This window comes from Pelobates fuscus, chromosome 3 (genome assembly GCF_036172605.1).
Source record: "Pelobates fuscus isolate aPelFus1 chromosome 3, aPelFus1.pri, whole genome shotgun sequence".
Lineage (NCBI taxonomy): Eukaryota > Metazoa > Chordata > Amphibia > Anura > Pelobatidae > Pelobates > Pelobates fuscus.
This window is the reverse complement of record NC_086319.1, coordinates 336,905,929-336,926,517: the sequence shown is the minus strand read 5'-3', so window position 1 is coordinate 336,926,517 and position 20,589 is coordinate 336,905,929. Positions and strand designations below refer to the sequence as shown.

Below are 20,589 nucleotides of genomic sequence, written 5' to 3'. Positions count from 1 at the left end.
AGGAAATCATGCTACTATACAGCTTTCCCCATCATGTCATGCCCTACTTTACTCAGACGCCGGCATGCTGACAATGAAGCCAGCAGGTTGGCATCACAGATGGACAGATGACCTGCAGGCAGGGCAGAGAGTGGTAGGTGCGAAGGTTTTACCAGATGCGGGTGTTATAGAAGACAGCTGAGGACATAGGCTCACTTTACCTCCAGTACAGCACCACTATCTCAATAATCTACATTGAAAATATTATTTATCTCTGTGATACATGATGTATAAAACGCATTTGGGGCTAATTTAGGCAAACTTAAAACATGAATGAAAGGTTCAATTTACCAAAAAGAGTGGTCATCAAATAACACATTCTTCTTAAGCTCTGTACATCTCATTAGGTTTATTGATATTACATATTCTTATAAAAAAACACAAACACTGTTTATGAAGCCCCAGCCCCTTCTCCTCTGGCTGAGACCGACACAGCCTTCATGAAATAAAATGGTTTAATTTTTAATCAGATGCAACTTATTTTGAATGTTTTTATCTCCTGCTCAGCAAATTGAACTTTAATCAAACACAGGAGGCTCATGTAGGGTCTAGCAAGCTATTAACAGAGCAAGAGACAAGACATTATACATTAAACAGAATTTACAATAAAGGAGGTGTAAACATTAGATGACTCTTTAGAGGAAGTGTTTATAAGTCTGTGTAAGTCGCATGCAGAGAGGTGTGCCTAGATCTGCACAAACAAAGTGATTTAATTCCTAAATGGCAGAGAATTGAGCAGTAAGACCTCAGGGGAATGATCTATACACCAAAACAGCTTCATTAAGCTGAAGTTGTTTTGGTGACTATAGTGCCCCTTTAAGTTATGCTTGTTTACTTATGTAAGGTTGTACTAGACCAACATGCATAGCCTTTACAATTTTGGGTGACAGATCACAACCCCAACCACATGATTAATCAACTATAGATGAATCATCTATAAATGCAATGCATCTTTGATGTAAGTTTGTGTGGCGGAACCAGCCTCGCCACTGGGCATTGGAGAAGACTGATTGCCAGCCTCCTGCCATGTGACTATGGCCCCTGGGATGTATTGCCTGCTCTCTCAGCCTGCTGCTGAGGATTGCTACCAACTAGGTGGATTTGACTATGGAGCTTGTGTAGTGCCCTCTGTTGGTAGCAACAGTAATATGCACTACCTGAATAGCAAGACTGGTAATTTGCATATTCAGGTAGATTTGCATATCGCTAATTCTGCATGCAGGAGAGACATTTTGTGTTAATTATGGTCTTCCCCACCCATTTATGAATATATAATTATGTTATAATAAGTCACTGTATGTTGCCTGCTATGATTTCACTGTTTGTAATTTTATTGAGTTTTCACAGCAATGTTAATGTAATGGCCATATGGGCTAGTCCCAAGTAAAATAAAGTTTAAGTCAGTTCTACTTCACCCTCAATTTGGAGTCCTGTCTCTTATTGGGGGAATCTGCTACAAATGATTGCTATGCTCTGTATATTCCCTTGCTATAATCACTCCTAAGCCTTTTAAGAGCTCGTTCCTGCTTCGCTCTGAAGGAAGAGAGGTTCGGCCTGTGGTGGTTGTGGTGTTGGCTAGAGTGCTTGGAATCCTCAAGAAGTGCTAGGAGCATCCATCAACGGAGGTACCCAGTCGGGGTGCCAGGTGATCCGTTACAGTTTGTATTAAAGAAACTTTGTTATACACTGAAATGTTAACATAAGAACAAAGCTACTTCATTATATATTTACACATGCACATTGTATTTAAAATTGTATACCAATACAAACACAATCTCTCTATTTCTATATATATATATATATGCACACACACACACGTATATATGTAGTTTATACCCGTTCATACACAAACACCTCTCAACACTTTAAAAGACTTTTGACAAGCTTTCCTTCAAATAAAAACAGCCTTAAGCTCTTGCATGATCTTTCTACAAAGGAATGGTACTCAATGGACCAGCACATACACAGCGGCTCACAGCTTAATCACAGGTCTCTGAGCACAGTTTTGCTGTAGCAGTATCACAATGGTGATCATTGAACAAAGCACAACCAAGGAGGCATAATAACATCTGAGTTTAAAAAAAAAAAAAAAAAAAGATGTAATCTTCATGAAAACCTCCTGTATATAGTGTGTTGGGTTTTCAGTGCAATCAAAAGATGTCGTAAGACAAAGTAGAGGGTACGTTGTTTAACATACATGCTGCTTTTTGTCAAAATAAGCCAAAAGTGGTACTTCAACTATCTTCTGCCTACCACATGTCAGGTATCCTAACTCTCCTGCTTTAGTCGGGACAGTCTCGATTTCAAGGTCCAGTCCCATCATCCTGATTTTGTTACCTGGTGTCCATTATCTGGGAACACCAAGGTACATCCTCTGGCAGCAAAGGGTGAGCGCATCATAAGATGTAGTGGACACTAGGAAAAGGCAGAGAGATCTTAAGCAACACTGTCTGCTTCGTTTTGTATGTAGGTTCTCTCTGCTTGTTTCTGTATGTAGTTTCTATCTGCTTGGTTTTATTTGTAAGTGCTGGCTGGGAGGCTGTCTGTCAGATTGATTTACATGCCCCCATCAGTGGGTGGGCACGTCTTCCTCCCAGCCAAAAGTGTAAATTATGTTATGCAAAAATGCCACAGATCCTGCCAGCTTCAAACAAAAGCTGAAGTAAAAAGGGAGAAATTAATTTATGTACATCTTCCCACTCTTCTCTGAGTATTGAAAATACAACCAAACATATGATTTGGTGGGATCTTTGCCTAAAATGCAAACCCTCCAGAAGTTAATGTACTGCTGAAATTCAAAAAATACATCACATCTTTGGAATAAAACATTTAGATCATTCCAAACATATATTAATAAAGTTGATTTTTAAAAAAAAAAAGATTTAACCTCAAAGGTTCAGTCTTTTTTTCTCTGCGTAATTACAGGAAGTTGATGAGCACTATGGATGTGCATGGGCAAAAAATTTGGTTCGGCACTTCCGAAATTTGAGACTTCGGCAATTCGGTTCGGTTCGGTTCAGCACCCTGACATTCGGGACTTCGGAAGTTCGGCACTTCGGGACTTCGGCAATTCCCTAAGCCCAACCCTTACCCTACCCTTAACCTCAACCCCAAACCTTAACCCAATCCTAAACCTACCCCTAACCCTAGGGTTAGCGGTAAGGTTAGGCGTTAGGAATCTAGCCCTAACCCTAACCCTACCCCTAACCTGTCATCATTCTCTTAATTTTACCTCCCTCTCCTGTTTTGCCACTTTTCAGAAATCCGAAGCACTTCGGCACTTCCGAAATTCGGCACTTCGGCAATTCGTTTAGTTTTGGCATCCCAATGTATGAATTGCTGAAATACGACCGAATTTAAATTTGGACCAAAACGAATTGCACATGTCTAATGACCAGATGGTGCTTAGCTGAAATGAAAATTCTGACTTTAAAAGGGAACCTGTCACTTGGCACTTACCTGATCCTCCCTATCCATGATCTCCTTATAGAGGTGGGTCTTACACGTTTGCACCATCTACTTCCAGTCCACCCTCACTCTTCAATGATTTTCTCACTGATTGGGTAATTGCCTCTTTCTCCTCATGATTTAATTTACTAATCAGGATCCAGTTTAATTACACCTAAAGTGTTAACAGTTAGAAGAACACTATTGTGTTAAAAATACAATGCTACACTGGCAACTGTGGGACATATTGTGCATGAGATGAAGTGGTCTGGGTGCCAATCGTGTCCTTTAAATAATATTTATATAAAAACCATTCGGCCCACCTAGTCTGCCCAATCTTCTAAATACTTTCATTAGTCCCTGAGCTTATCTTATATCTATAGTTTTATGCCTATCTCACACATGCTTAAACTCCTTCACTGTGTTAACCTCTACCACATCTGTTGGAAGGCAATCCATGAACCAGTTTTGTAGCTTCTCTGAACTATCTCCAAAGTATCAATATCCTTCTGGAGATACAGTCTCCAGTACTGTGTACAATATTACAAGTGATGTCTCACCAGTGCACTTTACAATGACATAAACACTTCCCTCTTTCTACTGCTAATACCTCTCCTTATGCAACCAAGCATTCTGCTGCTCTATTATACCTACCTGTAAGTTTCCATTACTTTCCCCACTACTGAAGTACGACTTACAAGCCTATAGTTGCCTGACTCCTACCTAGTACCTTTTTTGTGAACTGGCACAACATTTGCTAATTTCCAATCTTCTGGGACTACTTCTGGTAACTAAATAAATCTGTTAACGGTTTTGCTAGTACACCACTAATTTCCATTAATAACCTTAGATGTAACCTATTCAGCCCCTTAGACATATTTGTCTTTACTTTAGACAACTGAAATAGAACCTCTTCCTCTGTAAACTAGCATGTAACAAATAACCCCTTTTTCCTAACTGAGGTGCATTTCCTGCATTTTCATATGTAAATACTGAACAAAAATATATATAAAAAAAAAAAACATTAGAAAAATAGCAAGCAGTCTCTAGTATCACTACTAGTAAACTGTGAAGGAACCTGATTAGCATTTGCATGCATATGCACTAGGGCAGTGTTGGTAAACCTATGGTGCACATGCCACATCAGGCACACAGAGGCCTCTCTGCCAACACATGTGCACATTGCCCTCTTGGTTGCCCATGAGAATTATTAAATACAAAAGTCGCTGTGAGATCCGCGAATGCGCCTACATTCCCCAATGCTCCTCTATGAGAAAAGATGGAGAAAATGTGAGTAATTTGTGTATTATTTATTTGTAACTGTTATTTTGTATAGATGGGAAGGGGGCAAAATGTTAAGGGTCACCAGGACTATAGCATTAGGAATACAGGTATGGTACAATGATCCTTTAATGAGTAAATATGCGAATCTGTCACTACACATTTTTCCCCCTCAAAACTATGCTAATTTCTTTTTAAATTAAATGAATATAATTTATATAACTATTTTCTAAACACATATATGACATTTCTGTTTTATTACCTTAGGAGGGATGCTATCAAGGTTTGCTGTGTTTTTTACCCCATCAGCAATCAATAGCATACAAACTCAATTTTAAATTAGCTTACACTATGGAATTGAGTAGCAACACACAACAAACTATATATGTCACAGACATTGCTATGGTAAACATAAAACACAACTTTTCGTTTAAAACGCCATTAATAAGGCAGACGTTCTTTTTTCCAGTGCCATAAAACTGCTCAGTCCCAAGATCCTAAAATCAATATTGAACTCTTTCCAGGAAATTTTAAGAAAATCTGAATTAGAACTCCAGAGAGTAAAGAGTCTATGACAATCATTCAGCATTTTCCAGGTATGTTTAGCAGTGCAGAACGATAAAATATATGAAATTAACTATTTTTAGGTATGACGGGAGATAATTTACTTGGAAAAGATTCAAGTTGGCACAGCTCAAGAAATGCTTGACATACAGTGAATATAAATTCTGGGAGCTGCAAACTCCCCTGACTGTGGATTAGTGAAAACTAAGCAGTTAGATAGCTTTCCACATGGACTTGTGTCCATAAGTACATGGTTTGAATTCTCCGATCTTTGCAGTTAAAAAAAAAATAAAAAAAATCACCATACAAAACAATTAATACCATACACCATACAAAAAAGTAAGCCCGCCTAATCTGCCATGAATCCCTATTCTAAATGGTTACCTTATTAATGTATGTAGATATATAAGCCACCGAAGTACACGGTGAGCTGAGCTGCTGAAAGTCAAGCAACTTGCCCCTACACTAGAATAAAACCAGATATATAGTTTATAAAGTTTAAAAATAGTAAGTTTAGTAAGGCAGACATATAGTAAGTTTAACATCACATTCTTTTATGTTGTCACTGCCTGTCTAACGCTCCATTGTGGATTGGCTTCATTGAATATGTTATTAATCAGAGAGACATAGCCTCAATGGCCAATCTTTATACTCCATGGATGGAGAATTGCTCCAAACAAAGATTGGGAGAGAAGCCTAGGTTTACTGCTGTTTGTCCAACTAATGGTGGGAGTGTTTTTTGCACAGCTGAACGTTAATATTGTCTGAAATAGATCCAGAAATGCAGTTTCGGTGAAAAAAACAAAAACGATTTAGTAGATCTTTATGCAAAGTTTTGTTAGTGCACAATTTCTTTATTATGATGCATTACAAATGTGGTGAATTTCAACCTGATGTGTCCATTTAACGTGATTCTGTCTAGTATATACTGTATTCAGATGAATGGATTCTTAGGATGAATTATTAACCACAGTATAGACATTTCATGAGATGAGCACCACAGGGAATTTAAAGCATACTGTACAGTTTGTGATCACTTACAGTGTTAACATTGGTGTGGCTCAAATTTGTCACTTTACAACTTTCACATAGCATGTTACTAATATTCAGTATAGACACTTTTGTTTAAAATATATATATATATATATATATATATATATATATATATATATATATATATTTCCTGCTCAAAGCACCAACATGAAACACAAGCAAAGATCCGGTCAAGGTGACAATTACCATTGGATGCCCAGTGTTCATAAACGTAACTATTTATTTCCCGTGAACATTTAAATACAGATGTATATAACACATAAATCTTGTACAGCTGGTGCTGATGTAGTGTATATGAAAAAAACAAAACAAAAAAAAAAACAAGGCAAAACAGTACGTCTTGGAAATTACTAACTGGTATAAAACATATATACATATTTATAAATGATTTTAAGTTAAAACGCAATTTAGAGTGTAATGCTATAACATGAGATACATTTTCCACAGATTACATAAAAAAAAGTAATAGAGGTAATGACCTTACTGTTGATTTTTTTTCTCTCCATTGTAATGACTATTTTTGTATTCGAGATGTTCCATGGTATTATTAGCTAAGAATATGTAATGTGTTATTGATTTTACTGCGCCCTAGACAACAAATAAATAGAACGTAACTTAAAAAAGAGCTGATGCTCAGAAAATGTTGAGACAATGACTCCAGGGAGTCATTTGCGATCATTTTATCCTTTTGTGTTGCAATACCTTTATGGGCATTTTTAATAATTCTACAAAATTGCATATTAACAAATGGTCACATAATTAATAATAAAACAACAATATCATCAGGTTTATTTACGAAAGTGAGAATTCAAAGTGAGTTTAAAAATTAAGGCTAATATAATGGAATTGGTCAGCTAAGTCAGCTATGCTTCAAGTTTGGCTAACATGGCCTAAAATTTGAATACACATTCAACTCTCACTTCCTTGAATAACCAGGGGTGTGTTATATTGTTCATTTATCTTTTATGAAATATAAGCATGTAACTACCATTAACATGTACATATTTTCTGAATTTATACCTCCTTAAAATATGAGGTTTTATCAAAACAGTGTTCAACACTTTTCATAAAAGCTTAGCTCATCACTACTTATTTTTATTCTACAAGCGATTATTTGAAAAATAAATATTAAATACCTCCTGCAAGAATCTTTTCTTCGAGATCAGCCATTTCCTTTTTGTAAGCTTTCATTGCGGCCTCCTTAAAGCTGGGTCGAATTCTTTTTTTCTTTTTAACTTCAACAGGCTTTTCTGGAATATTTTTATTTTCATCATCGTGTTCTCCTGTATCATAAACAATTTCACATTCAGGCTCTAAAACCTCCTCTGCCGGCATTATTGCCCCATACTGAATTTCATATTCATCCATTTGGAGTAATTCTGTGTCATATGATTCTATTTCATAATCTTGATATTCTTCAATCTGTTCAAAATTTTCATTTGTGTTTGTTCGGTTTTCGAGTTTTGCAAGGACTTGCTCCATGACTTCAACGTAATCAGCGCCTTGATCATTATCAGCAGCAGATTCACTATAATCTCCATTGTCATCAGCTTTATAATAAAAGGGCTCTGTGTACACATCCGAATCTAGAGTTGTGCTAGATTCATTAGCAGTAGATTGTGACAAAGTCCGGAATCGACCAATGAAAGAGGAACCACTTTCATCATTACCACTTAAACTCTGGGTACTTTTGTTCCATACAACTTCTAATGCTGATTTGGCCCGTTGAAGAGTAGATCCAAATTTAGGAAAACTAAACGTCTTATCTGAAAGATCAATGCTTAATCGACTATGCCAGGATTTTGGTGGTGCATCCTCTGAATCATCACTTTGAAGTTCACTCTGGCTCCGATACATCATGGGCATTCTAGTTTGGTTTTGATACATTTCATTATCATTTGTTTCCATGTATGAATCATATTCACTAGGCCACTGATTTTGTTCTTCACTGCCAATTTCAGGACAAGATGGTGAATTGCCCTCTAGGGCATAATCATAATTGTCTGTATTGTATGAAAGATCTGTACTTTGGCACTTTTGATAGTTGTTTGGATAAACGTCCAATTGTTGTTCTGACGGGCAATTGACATTATAAGCAAACACATGTTGACTAGAAGTATCAAGGCCAGAGTCCGTACCTTGTTCTAACTGATGCCAATCTTTCCATGGTGAAATATCACCATGTAAAGAAAGCTGGGAATCACTGTAATGACTGCGGTCTCCTGAAGCACAGAGTATCCCATTACTCACACCACTATCAACAGTTTCAGTATTCTCTATTTCGTTGTCTTCTGGGTAAGGCTCTGCATCATTACTGAATGCTTGTTCTTGTGAACTTGGATACCAATTAGATGACCCATCCTCTTGTCTTCTTTGCCAGAGCTCACGATCAGAAGAAGACATTAAGGAGCTACCATTAGTTCTAACAAAATATTGATTCTCTGAAAAATCCTCTGAGTAGGATTGACATAGTTTTGAAAAATCAGATTCTGAGCGACTCAGTTTTGGTGTAGAAAAATCATTTTGTGAATGCCATAGGGGAGTCACATCAGTATAATAGATTTTGTTTTGCTTTTCTAAAGAATCAGAAACTGGTGACTGAAAATTAAGATCGCCATAGTCATCTTTGTTTTTATATGTGGCATCATCAGAAGTCCTATGAGGTTTCTTACTGTGTGATGTTTGCCCACTTCTTTTGGTGCAGCTTTTTTTTATTTGAGCCTCCGATTTGGAGATCATTGCATAACTGTTCCTGTTTATGTCAGGTTCTAACTCTTTATCACTGTCTTCATGCGATTCCCATTCATCATGATTAATCTTTGGCTGATTGGATGAAAACTTCATATCCATACTTTCATAGGTCTGTGAAGTTGATAAGACCCTTTCTTTCCTAACCTTCAAATCATGAGTAAGTATATCTGTTGAAATCCCAATTCCAGTCCCTTTTAGTTTATAACATTTTTTTAAAATTAAATCCCTAACTTGTGGTGATCCAAAATATACAAGAATTGGTCTAGGTTTTGCACTGGGACAGTCTCTTTGTTGACCTATTCTATGGGCAAGTTCAATTTTCATGCTATTTTGTGCATCAACAAATCCCATTTTTTCTATTAAAATTCTATAAACAACAGCTTCACAATTTTCTAGCTTTTCTTCAGGCACATTTAAAAACCTAAGACTCGCCTTATGGCCATGACTACCTATTTGTTTGATATAATCATGTATGTCCCTAGTTTCTCTTCTTGACTGTACAAAACCTGATCGCAACTGTTCAATTTCACTCTGAACGACCTCAACACTGCTTGAAATTTCATCAATTGATTGTTTGAGGGAATTTACATGTCCTCTTAGTTCTGACAGTTCAGTTTCAATCTGGCTTATTCCTTGTAGCTCTTTAAATATCATTTCCATGACATCATGTGTTTGACTAATGCAGCCAGTTGAGCTGAAACCAGGTTCCAGTGTGTTGGTTTTCTGTTGTCTGACAGTTCTGTCTAAAGATTTGCTCCGTAACCCCCATGTTCTTTTCCATGTGCTTACTTCCGAATCTGAAGAGACACACTCTTGACTCTTCTTCCATTTTCGAAGTTTCCGTAAAGCACCCATTTTTAGACTATGTAATGTACGTTCTCCTTCTGAACTACCATCAGATGGAGCAAGGCTGCTCAAACTCTTCCGATTACGCCTCACTGGCATGGTTTGTGATATGTATTCTTTTGAGATACTTCCAGCCCTTGTTTCACTTAAGGATTCCGAATATGAACTATCGAGGGATGATACTTCTTGAAGGGCATCCTCATTATTATTACCCGCTAAAACAATATTTTTTTGTAGCCCATTTGCTATTGCAACTCTATAACTAAATGTTGGAGAAAGAGAAAATTCCTTCTTAATGTTATCTTCTTCAGTTGACAAGTTAAAAGAAGATGAACACTTGGCAATCTTTTTGACTGTGCTTTTAATTGTTGTTGAAATAGTTGGGTTCTTTGATTGGTCAAATTGGACAATATCCTGTTCCCTTTTGCTTGGACTTTCTTTTTTTTTTGTAGGATTTCCCAATTTCTTTGTAAACATTCCTTTGAAAATCTTATTTATATAAGAGAAGACCAGGCTCTTCAATAGGGCAGAAACCATGGGGGGAATTTTATGTCAACCTCTCTTCGCAAAAAATTCCAGCCTGGATCCCGGTCAAAACTTGTATGTCCACAACACATGTAACTGTAGCATAAGAAACACATATGTTTGTGTTATAAAATAAGTTCCAAGACAGGACCACGTAGATTGAAATGTGCCAGTTTGTTCCTCATGATGCCATGTTTCTACAATGAAGGGAACTGAATTGTCATTGCCAGATTGAGTAACATTTAGGAATATTATATATATTTAATCTATCTTTTTCATTATTAGCAATGGACAAAACATATAGTCTAGTTATTATCTAGTGCAAAATTAAAATACAATAGAAAACATTAACCCCTTCACTACCAAGTACTGTTTATTGAAACAAATATTAACTCAACATGTATTTGAAAAAAGGATGAGTAGCTAGCTTAGAAACATGACATTATGCAGCAATTTTTTATATAGATGGCTTTGCAGACAAAGGTAAAAATCCAAGCTATGTAAATGTACACAATTTCTATTTTTTCTTTATTCGTTCAGCCTTTATAAAAAAAATATTTGGCAAATGAACAGCTGTATGCAAAGTGCTTTACATAGGGTCTGAAATGTTACTGTAAAAGCAAAAATGCCATTTTTCTCACATACAGTAGATGTAACAAAAATAGAAGGACAAAAATTGCAGAATTCCTTGCTTATAAGTATTTGTTAGGACCCTGAAGGTATTACTGCATACTAAAATTAGCAACAGAAATATCTGCATTTGCCCACACTTGAAGGCATTATATCTGTGATTTCTGGAAGAGACATTTGTTTATAGGCTGGTAATCATTCCTAGTGTATAACTGAAAGTGAGTGAAATTTCATTCTGCAAAATACATGAAAATAAAAATGTTCATACTCAATTTTGGTAGTGAAGAGGTTAACCACCAACACAACAGTTAACGGTAAGAGCTTGATGGGATCACTAGCTAGACACTGATGAGACATGATTTTTTTATTTTTTTTTATTTACATATTCCTTTAAGCAACAGGTGATGTTTAAAAAACAACTTGCATTTATGTAAATGATGGATCTAATGTCGGTCATTGATAAGTAATGAAACTTTACACTAACAGGAACAATCCGAGCACCATCACAATTATAGCTTACTGTAGTGATTCTTGAGAATTTACAAAAAAGAAAAATTCCATCTTGATCCACAGCACCCAAACTCCGCCACCCTCCCTGTTCACAACATACTGGAATGTGTATCCTAGTAGGGAGTGGAACTTCGGTGCTGCCGAACATGATGAAAATAAAATAAAATGAGAGTGAATTAAAGGGTATTTTTTTCAGAGATAGCCCCATGGCACCCTCAACAGTTACATCAATAGTTTCAGTCAATTATAGTGCTTGGAGTGTCCCTTTCACATACATAGGACAAGGTATATAAAGAATACAACACTTGCAAGCTGACAGTTAATACTACAGAAACATCAATACAAATTATATCCATAGCATCAAAGCCCTTTTAGTTACTAAACACACACCGGAAATACATGCCTTGGAAGTCATTTATCTAATTAGCGCTTAGTGCATATCGTATGAATTGATATCAGTAAAAGGATAGTGATGCTCGGCTAATATTTCAAATACAGACATTAATGTTGATGGAATTGTTGTTTAGTCACAACACTCATGATTACGGTCTTGCTAGGCAGAATGGCATATCTTGACCCATAAACAGCTACAATGCATAGTGAGCTCTGACTTTTCTAAATATTGAAGACGATTTATGCTGTATTAGCTCATTAGCAGAAAAAATGGAGCAAATTCAAATATCAGTCCCCGCCTGCCCCCCCCCCCCCCCCCCCAACATTCTAAATGGATAAAGAGGGACAATTTCATTTTAGGGGTGTTAGTGGAGGGGTGGCAAGGAGCAGAGCTGTTCTGATAAATTTTAGGTGGCTTAATAACAATTTATGCAACTAAAATGTAATTTAGAACAATAACACTGTATCTTATTTACACAGACTGGTTTCTAAACATATTTATTGTAGTTTGAAAATATATTACCAAGAGTATTATTGCTGTATAGCTATGGTATAGATTCAGATACACCTATGTAATATGGAGCACATACAAAAAAGGGACATTAGGATAGAACAGAGGGACAGAAGAATTTAGGCACAACATAGGGACCATCCCTCCTAATTAGGGATATTTGAGAGGTTTGAAATATAATTCTTAATATGAAAAACTTTAACATCATATAATAAACTGAAAAAGAAGTGTTCACTAAGTTAATTTGTCCAGTCCTGTTTTTCTTAGCCCTCCTCCTTCATACTGTAGCAAGAAATCAGTGGATGAATGTGTCTTAAAGAAACACTCCAAGTACGATAGCTGCAACAGTCAGCTGTAGTGACTAAGGAGCTAGGAGTGTTCTGGTGCCATTCCAGTATAATTTGTCAGACCATTTTTGAACGGTTTGACAACTTACCTGAGTGTTGCAGGATGCCGGCGGCTGCACATCCTGTTTCCAGGATTCCCTGTGGGAGAATACTGTCACCTCTTCTGATCTAAGCTGGGCCATATAGAATTGCACTCATTGGCCGAGAGTGTCAACTGAGCACTCTGAGTCTATGAGCGTGTTCCTCTGTGGCCTGTGGGGAGTCAGGTAAGTTTTGAAATCATTCAAAACAGTTGGACAAATTACACTGTCATGGCATCAGGGCACTTCTGACACTATAAGCACTACATCAGTGGACTGTGGACGTTAGGATGCTTGACATGCCAGGAATTTAGCAAAGCTTAAAGGGGAAACTATTGTCTAAACTCATTTATTTCTTCTTTCATCATTGTGAGTTCCATTTCATACACAGCTCTGTTATGCCTTCTAACACACCAACAATTCTGAGCTTCTAAAAAAGAGAGAAACTAGGATAGAGGAGGACAGAGGGCATTGTCATCTAAACTAATAACATTTGAGAATTTGAGAGGTATGTATTGTGTTAGAACATCTTGAAATGATGGCTTGAGCATATGCCAGACTGCCAATGCTTGCATCATTACATTAAAATGTAAACAGAGAAAAAAAGAGAGACGTTAGTGAACTATACGTACATGTTAAATTTGTCCAATGTGTCCCCTGTAAATCAGACAATAAGAGGAGTATTATACAAAGGAGTAGAAATAACAGTCTGTAGTTTTGTAATAAATGATTAACAGGATGTGAATGATGGGGATGTACATTCAGTCTGACCCACACTCTCATGGATGTTCACTATCCTGGCATATATGAACACCTTACAAGGAAAAGGAAAACTTTAGGACAAATCAGACAGACTGAAATTACTTCCCCACTCACTTATTTTTCTTAAAACTCACAATTCTCTTCTTAATTTTTACAGTTCCCAGTTCAGTGAAAAATCTCATATGTTTCACACTGTAACCTATAGCGCAGGCCCAGGTCATGTAAAGTGGATAATCATCAATTATTTGTCTCCACTTATCTTACAATTTTAATTGTTTGGCATATTATAACAAAGTCAAAGGATAGGGCTGTTACGGTAATGGGTAGATTAAATCATTTTTTTTGCACTTTTAAAATGGTTTGAATGCTTGGTTACTAATTTAAGATGGTTAAATGAATATTTGTATAAATGTTTGATGAAGCCCTGCCCCTAACCAATACTTAAAAGGTGACTTTAGGTAGCTGTCTGCGGCCCAGGGGTTAGACATTTGCCTGGACCCATTCACCAACCCTAGGTAAATAATGAAGAGGGAGCCTAAAGTCTTATGGGCTCTAAATCCTACTCTTTCGAATTTGATGTTTACTGGCATAATAGCTTAGCAAAGTGTTTTTTATGCCAATATAAATCTGTCACAAAACTTACATTACTGCAAAATAAAACTTATTTTAAAAATGTCAAAATATATTGTATATGCTGTAGAGTAGGCGAAAGGTATGATATACGTACCCACATATTTTGGGTTGTCTACTTTCAAAACAATACAATTTTGGGGGGGTTACAAATAATATGTGGGATGGTACTCTACATAACATTAGAGATGGGCCTAGTGCAATTTGGGAGCTAATTCTAATGTCTCAATTTCTGCAAGCTGTAATAATAAAGAAAACACAAGAATATAATTTTCGTGCATAAATTTCTAAGTAAAATGCCAAAATTGCTCATCAGAAAGATAACATTTTGTGAAAAAGGATTTGAAAAAAGTGTAACACGTAATATGGGTTATAGTCAAGTAGAAAGTCCATGTTATGAACAATTAGAAGCATCGATCTTTTATGTAACAGCCCTGGTCACTGAGAGGTTATAATACAAGTTGATTTGTCATAATCACTGTAGCCAGATGTTGACATTGAGCATCTGGTAACAGTTCTTCCGAAGGATATACTGAACTGGGAAGACTGGTTAAACTACAGTGTTTTGTTTATGAGCCAAGTGCTCAGTGGAGAGCGGTGAGCTTGCTTCAGTCTAGTGACTTTGTTACATTATTTAAATATGGGACTTATGGAAGCATTTCAGCCTATTACAGCTTTTTACACCTCTTCCATAGAGCAGTAGATTGGTACAACCTATATAACAATGCTCAGTTCGTTCCATCTGTTCTCACAATTATATTATAGCTAGTATTCATGTCTTATTAGAAATACTAGTATATGACTTGATATGTTTTAGATCGCTTAGTGCGTTTACTACTTAGTAGAACAGGTTAATTTTTTGCAGCTAAAAGAAATTATACAAAAATAAACCTAGAGCTATTGTGTTTTTTTGCCCATCAAAAGTAGTCATGGGAGGGCTGGTTCAAACACCAGCTCAAGACCTACCTTTTTTACCTTTTGTTATATCTCATATGGGTTCTGTGCTCCAGGCTGAGAAAGCCAAAATTAAATCCCTATTCTGTTTTCAGTGTGCCACCCACTGGTTGGGATATCCTATTTTGGGCACAGGCAACTACACATGAAAATAATAGTGGCAGCATTGTCTTGTGTATTACCACTGCTACCTCTTGTCTCCAATCCCCATTGTATCCTTTAGATTGTAAGCTCACGGGCCATGTAGCTAAACACTTTGTGTAAAAGAGCTCCAATGGCTAGATATTAGCTTACGGACAGGGCTCTCTCTACCTCTTGTATTTGTCTGTGTATATTGTATGATCTCCACTAATTGTACAGCGCCGAGGAATCTGTTGGCGCTTTATAAATACCAGTAATAAATAAATAAATACAATAGATGCTCCTTTGACATTAGGAAGAGTCAAAGGAATTTGTGAATGCATTGGTTTTATACTGTATTAAAATTCTAGAATGGGTCACTGAACTATTGTTGTGCTGTTATAGAATAACAGAGAAACTGTAATGTAGGCTTTAAGAAGGCTTCATATTTGCACATACCTACTAGGGCGCCAACAAGCCAGTGCAGTCAGAGCAATATGCCTCAACAATTCACAATATTGAGAAAGCGCTGTCAGAGATCTGTGCCAGTTAAAGCACCTTAGCTCTCTTGGCAGATTCAGAACATTTATAAAAAAAAACACATATATAAATAAAATATATTTAAATATACTGTTTATGTTTTAAAGGTAAATTAAATCAATCTTAAGGAGCCATTCGGTTCTAGGGCAGATCGGACCAAGGGATTTTTTATTTTGTAGTATCAATACATAGCAGTGTTGAATTATTTTCCACTACAGTGACCTGATGAATAACCTTGTTTTTATCTTAATTATGTCAGCAGTTTGCTGAAAAACTGCAATTCGTGAAAAGTTAAACACAAACTTGTCTTTATACAATAACCTAATTGCATTACTTCAACAGTTTCACAGTCTCTTCCAACAATCTGACAGAGTCAAACAACTGGCCTTTAAAAAGACACAATGCTTAACTGTTGCTTAACTGGGCATTCATATACTAAGCAATTCCTGAGCATGGTGTGTGTAGGAATCCACAACAACTGGCTAAAAATGAATAAAGTTATATTAGTAAGCTCTGATTGCGTTGACTGAGCATATACATTGCTCTATCTTGGAAAGGAAAACCACCCCTTAAATGTACAGTCATGTGGTTTATGCTGTCATGTGCTCTATAGTGTCATGATAACAGATAAATAATGCATACTTAACACGGTATCCATGGAAACCATCTTTGATGGGAAGTCAATCCTGATATGCAAAGTTACTATAATTAATAACAATGTAATTATGAATGAGAACAAGACATTACTATCCAACTAAACACTAGAAAGCTTATACAGAATTTAGAAAATCTACTCCTTCAAGTAACTAGTGTAGAGAATAAAAAGGATTGCAGAAGGCAGTGTCGTTTTAACCCTTTGTGCACTCCCTGACTCCCAAATGATTTGATGATGTGTATTTTTGTATCCAGTGACACGAATCAGGGTAATCTATACCAGTGCTTCACAATCTAGTCCTCAGTCTCACAGAGCACCAAGAGTCACTGTTTTGTCGATATCCTCTTTGGAATTCAATCCTTAAATCCTGAATCATTGGTAATCCTGGAGGAATTGCTCGAGAAGCTCAGATCTGCACTACAAATAGGAGCATTTTATCAACTAGAATGTATTACTACAATCTGCATAATGTTCTGTCTAAACACGCTGCATATAATATAAGATGGCAATATGTTACTCTGCCACTTTAAATAGACCTTTTGACATGACGTTCTCAATTTTGGTGCTCTAGTAATTCTTTATGTCCTCAGACAACCTTAAGGAACACTTGCATCACTTTACGTTACAGTAACGCCAAACAAAATAGAAAGGCATCAGGCTGTATTAGATTTGTTATTTGTCGTATTACGTTATGAATAGATCTAATGTGTCACATAAAATCTACAGTGTTAATTTGATGAAAAAAAATAAAAAAAATAATATATATATATATATATATATATATATATATATATTATATATTACTTCTTATGGTAGAGTCTGATCTGCATAAAAACAGGGGAAATGTATTGAAGAGCAATGTATTTCACCAACTGTATTGCATTCAGAGCATTCTACTTGACATGGGGCTTGTGCATACTGTCTCAGTTCTACAATGTATAACGACTCTATCAAACAAGAACACAACCAATCAGTAGCTTTCCAGCTGTTCTTGAGCTCACTACTACAATCCTCTGACAGGATTTGATTGGCTACCAATGGCGGAGGATCATGGGAGATGAAGTGCTCATTTTAAGAGGACCCTTGTCACTTCTCCCTATATGACCCACATTTGTTGATTGTTTTATTTACTCAGTACCGTAAGACAGTGTGAAGCTTTTACAATGCATTAATAACAATAGCAATAATAGTCTATAACTACCCGAACAATGTCCATGATAAAGCATATGTCTACTTTGAGAGACTGCCTACCCCTATTTACCTCACCTTATATGTCACCTTGTCTCATCAACAGATCCTACAAAATGGGTTTGCTATTTTATTGAAGTGGGTTACTGACCTACTCAGAATGATGTAATAGAAAATGACAAGTATGATGTCACTCTTTTAGTTCTTCAATAAAATAATCTAGGGACTGGACTATGTCGCCTAATGGAACTGCAGCTCAATTTTGCACACACTCAACTAGCTAGAATTACAGTAAATTGCAGTTCCCTACATAACCTTTTATGGTTTGTCATGGGGATTCCCACTAAGTGGGTTAACACAGATGGAATAAAAAGGGAATAAAGAGAGATATTAGTGCCTAAGACTCCGATGATGTGATGCACATCCAATCTGTATCATTGCCTAACTGAGCACAGATGAGCATAGTGAGATTGAATTTCACATTTAAAAAAAAATAAGCCAAAATACACAAGGATGTTTTTGCATAGCAAAGGCATTGAAGTCAGTGAACCCAGGAGCCTATTCATGTAATGAGCACATCAAGAGACGGACTCAGGTGTTCACATTTCTGTGCATCCAAACGTATGATTAATATTAGCATACTGCTGCAGTTCAAACAATGCTGCTTGATAGGAAAAGAAAAAAAAGAAAATAATAACTGCATGAATATGTAATGAGTAGGTTGACATCATAATATTAAAAACATAGCAGCCTCAAAATGATGTCTTAGCCCAGACAGTTTATTTTTAAAGTTTAAGGGGTGAAAAAACAGACTAGAATTTAATATAAAAGCATTTGCCATTAAATTTACACTAAATATATACATTTATCCACTTCTATTCGGTTATTTTTTATCAATGGAATAACATTTTGTATATGCAGTGTACCTTTAAATTAACTCTACGGTGACTTAACACAGCAATGCTTTTTTCCCTTATTCCCTTTAACTTCTGGTTAATGGCATCAGATTCTAGATTATCTTTAGGCAAGCCACAATTCCATCTAAATCATAATATCCAGGACTAATATACACAAATACGTGTATAAATTCTTATAAACACAAAGTCTGCTCTCAATGTTACTTTAAAAATAAAAACAAAATTAAGAAAGAATTAATCTTTGAAATTTCATCATTTATGTCCACATCATTAAATCTATGAATACTGATCCAGTAGTGAACCTGAAAAGTGATTACACAAAAGGCACTTACTAATATGAATGGTGTGGGGATACAGGCAAAGGCTTTTATGTACAGACTCATAGATAGAGGCTACAGACCATTACACTCGATAAGCTATCTAAAATATGAATGGTACAGGTGCAACTGTGTATATCATTCAATATATATATATATATATATATATATATATATATATATATATATATATATATATCTTATATAATATACAGTATGTATATATATATATATATATATATATATATATATATATATATATATATATATTTATATATATATACACACAAATTAAACTTGAATCGTTTCATTTTTCAGGAACAAACTTTATATGAATTTTTTTTAAAAATTAAGTTTTATGTTACAGTCCAATTTAACCCTTTCACAACCTATTAGGTGTATAAAAATAAAAATAAAAAAAGCTCTGGCTACATGATCTCCCCCCCCCCCCTCCCCTCCCCTCTACAGCAGTCAGAAAGGTTATGAAACAGGTCCCTTGCAAAACAATGGCAGTGCCAGCCTGCATCACTCACACTGGTCATGTTATGCTCCTGGTGGGAATGGTGGGAATGGTGTGAGCGATACAAATGGAATTATAAAAAAAAACTACTTGGTGGATTGACATTCATACCAAATGTTTACTCGGACAATGGGAAAGGAAATCTTAGAAGGGATACATACCTGACTCCAAATTCTTCTTCAAAGAAAGAAATGTACATACCAGTGGTTGGAGAATAGGGATGCTTTTCTCATTTCCATTTTTATTCTCCCATCCTTCATTCAGCCATAACACGTTACAATACCATATGAAGCCACTTCACAGTGATTTGACTCAAGTGCAGTCAGGCATGTTGCTTATTCTGCAACGGTTATCTGATGTTCTAAATTCCACCGCCTTTCCCTGGAACCATCCAATACATAGTAGAACTTCTCTCTTAACACCGGCACGTCCTGCTATGTCTCTCTAGCTAGCTATCACTTGCTACCGAAATCACAAAACAAGAGTCAGATCCACGTTTTTTGGTTGTTTTTTTTTGCTACCCAAAAAAAAAAAATCTAAATAAATAATATTTTTTTTACAAAAATATCACGTTAAATACTGAGAATAATAGAAATCCCGGTGCTTTGTGAGATGCCAACTTCACACTGTTCCAGCTGCCTCTGTTCTTGAATGCAGCATTCACTGCAATAGCCACAGCCCGCCTGTGTTGAAAGCAGCCCCTCCGCTTCCCAGATCGAGTAAAAAAAAAAGGGAGAGCTAGAGGAGGAGAAAGACAGGCTTAGTGAAAGTCTTTGCTTACAAACCCAGCACATGCGATGAGCTCTGAAAGCCAGCAGGTGCATCACTGCCCACAGCACTGATAGCAGTCGGAGGTACCGCCTCTAGGTTGTAAAGGAGATCTGGTTGCTAGGGCCATGTCTTGGCCAACCTTTCATTTATCACAATAACTTGACCAGCAATGACAACTGCACAGCCATCTCTTTCAGCAGACTCCTTTATTTCAATCTGGATGTTTCAATTGCGAAAC

The 20,589-nt window shown here is 36.3% G+C and overlaps 1 protein-coding gene across 1 annotated transcript in view; it reads right to left on the bottom strand.

Moving 5' to 3' along the window:
• UNC13C (unc-13 homolog C) overlaps positions 1-20,101 on the bottom strand; it is a 507,695-nt gene extending 487,594 nt beyond the window's left edge. Inside the window, exons 1-3 of the mRNA XM_063449078.1 lie at positions 19,742-20,101; positions 13,610-13,634; positions 7,521-10,703 (exon numbers count right to left, since the gene is read on the bottom strand). Coding sequence (XP_063305148.1) covers positions 7,521-10,518 — 2,998 coding nt within the window. The 5' untranslated portion in view covers positions 10,519-10,703; positions 13,610-13,634; positions 19,742-20,101. The remainder of the gene's footprint in view (positions 1-7,520; positions 10,704-13,609; positions 13,635-19,741) is intronic.
• Positions 20,102-20,589: the final 488 nt, after the last annotated feature.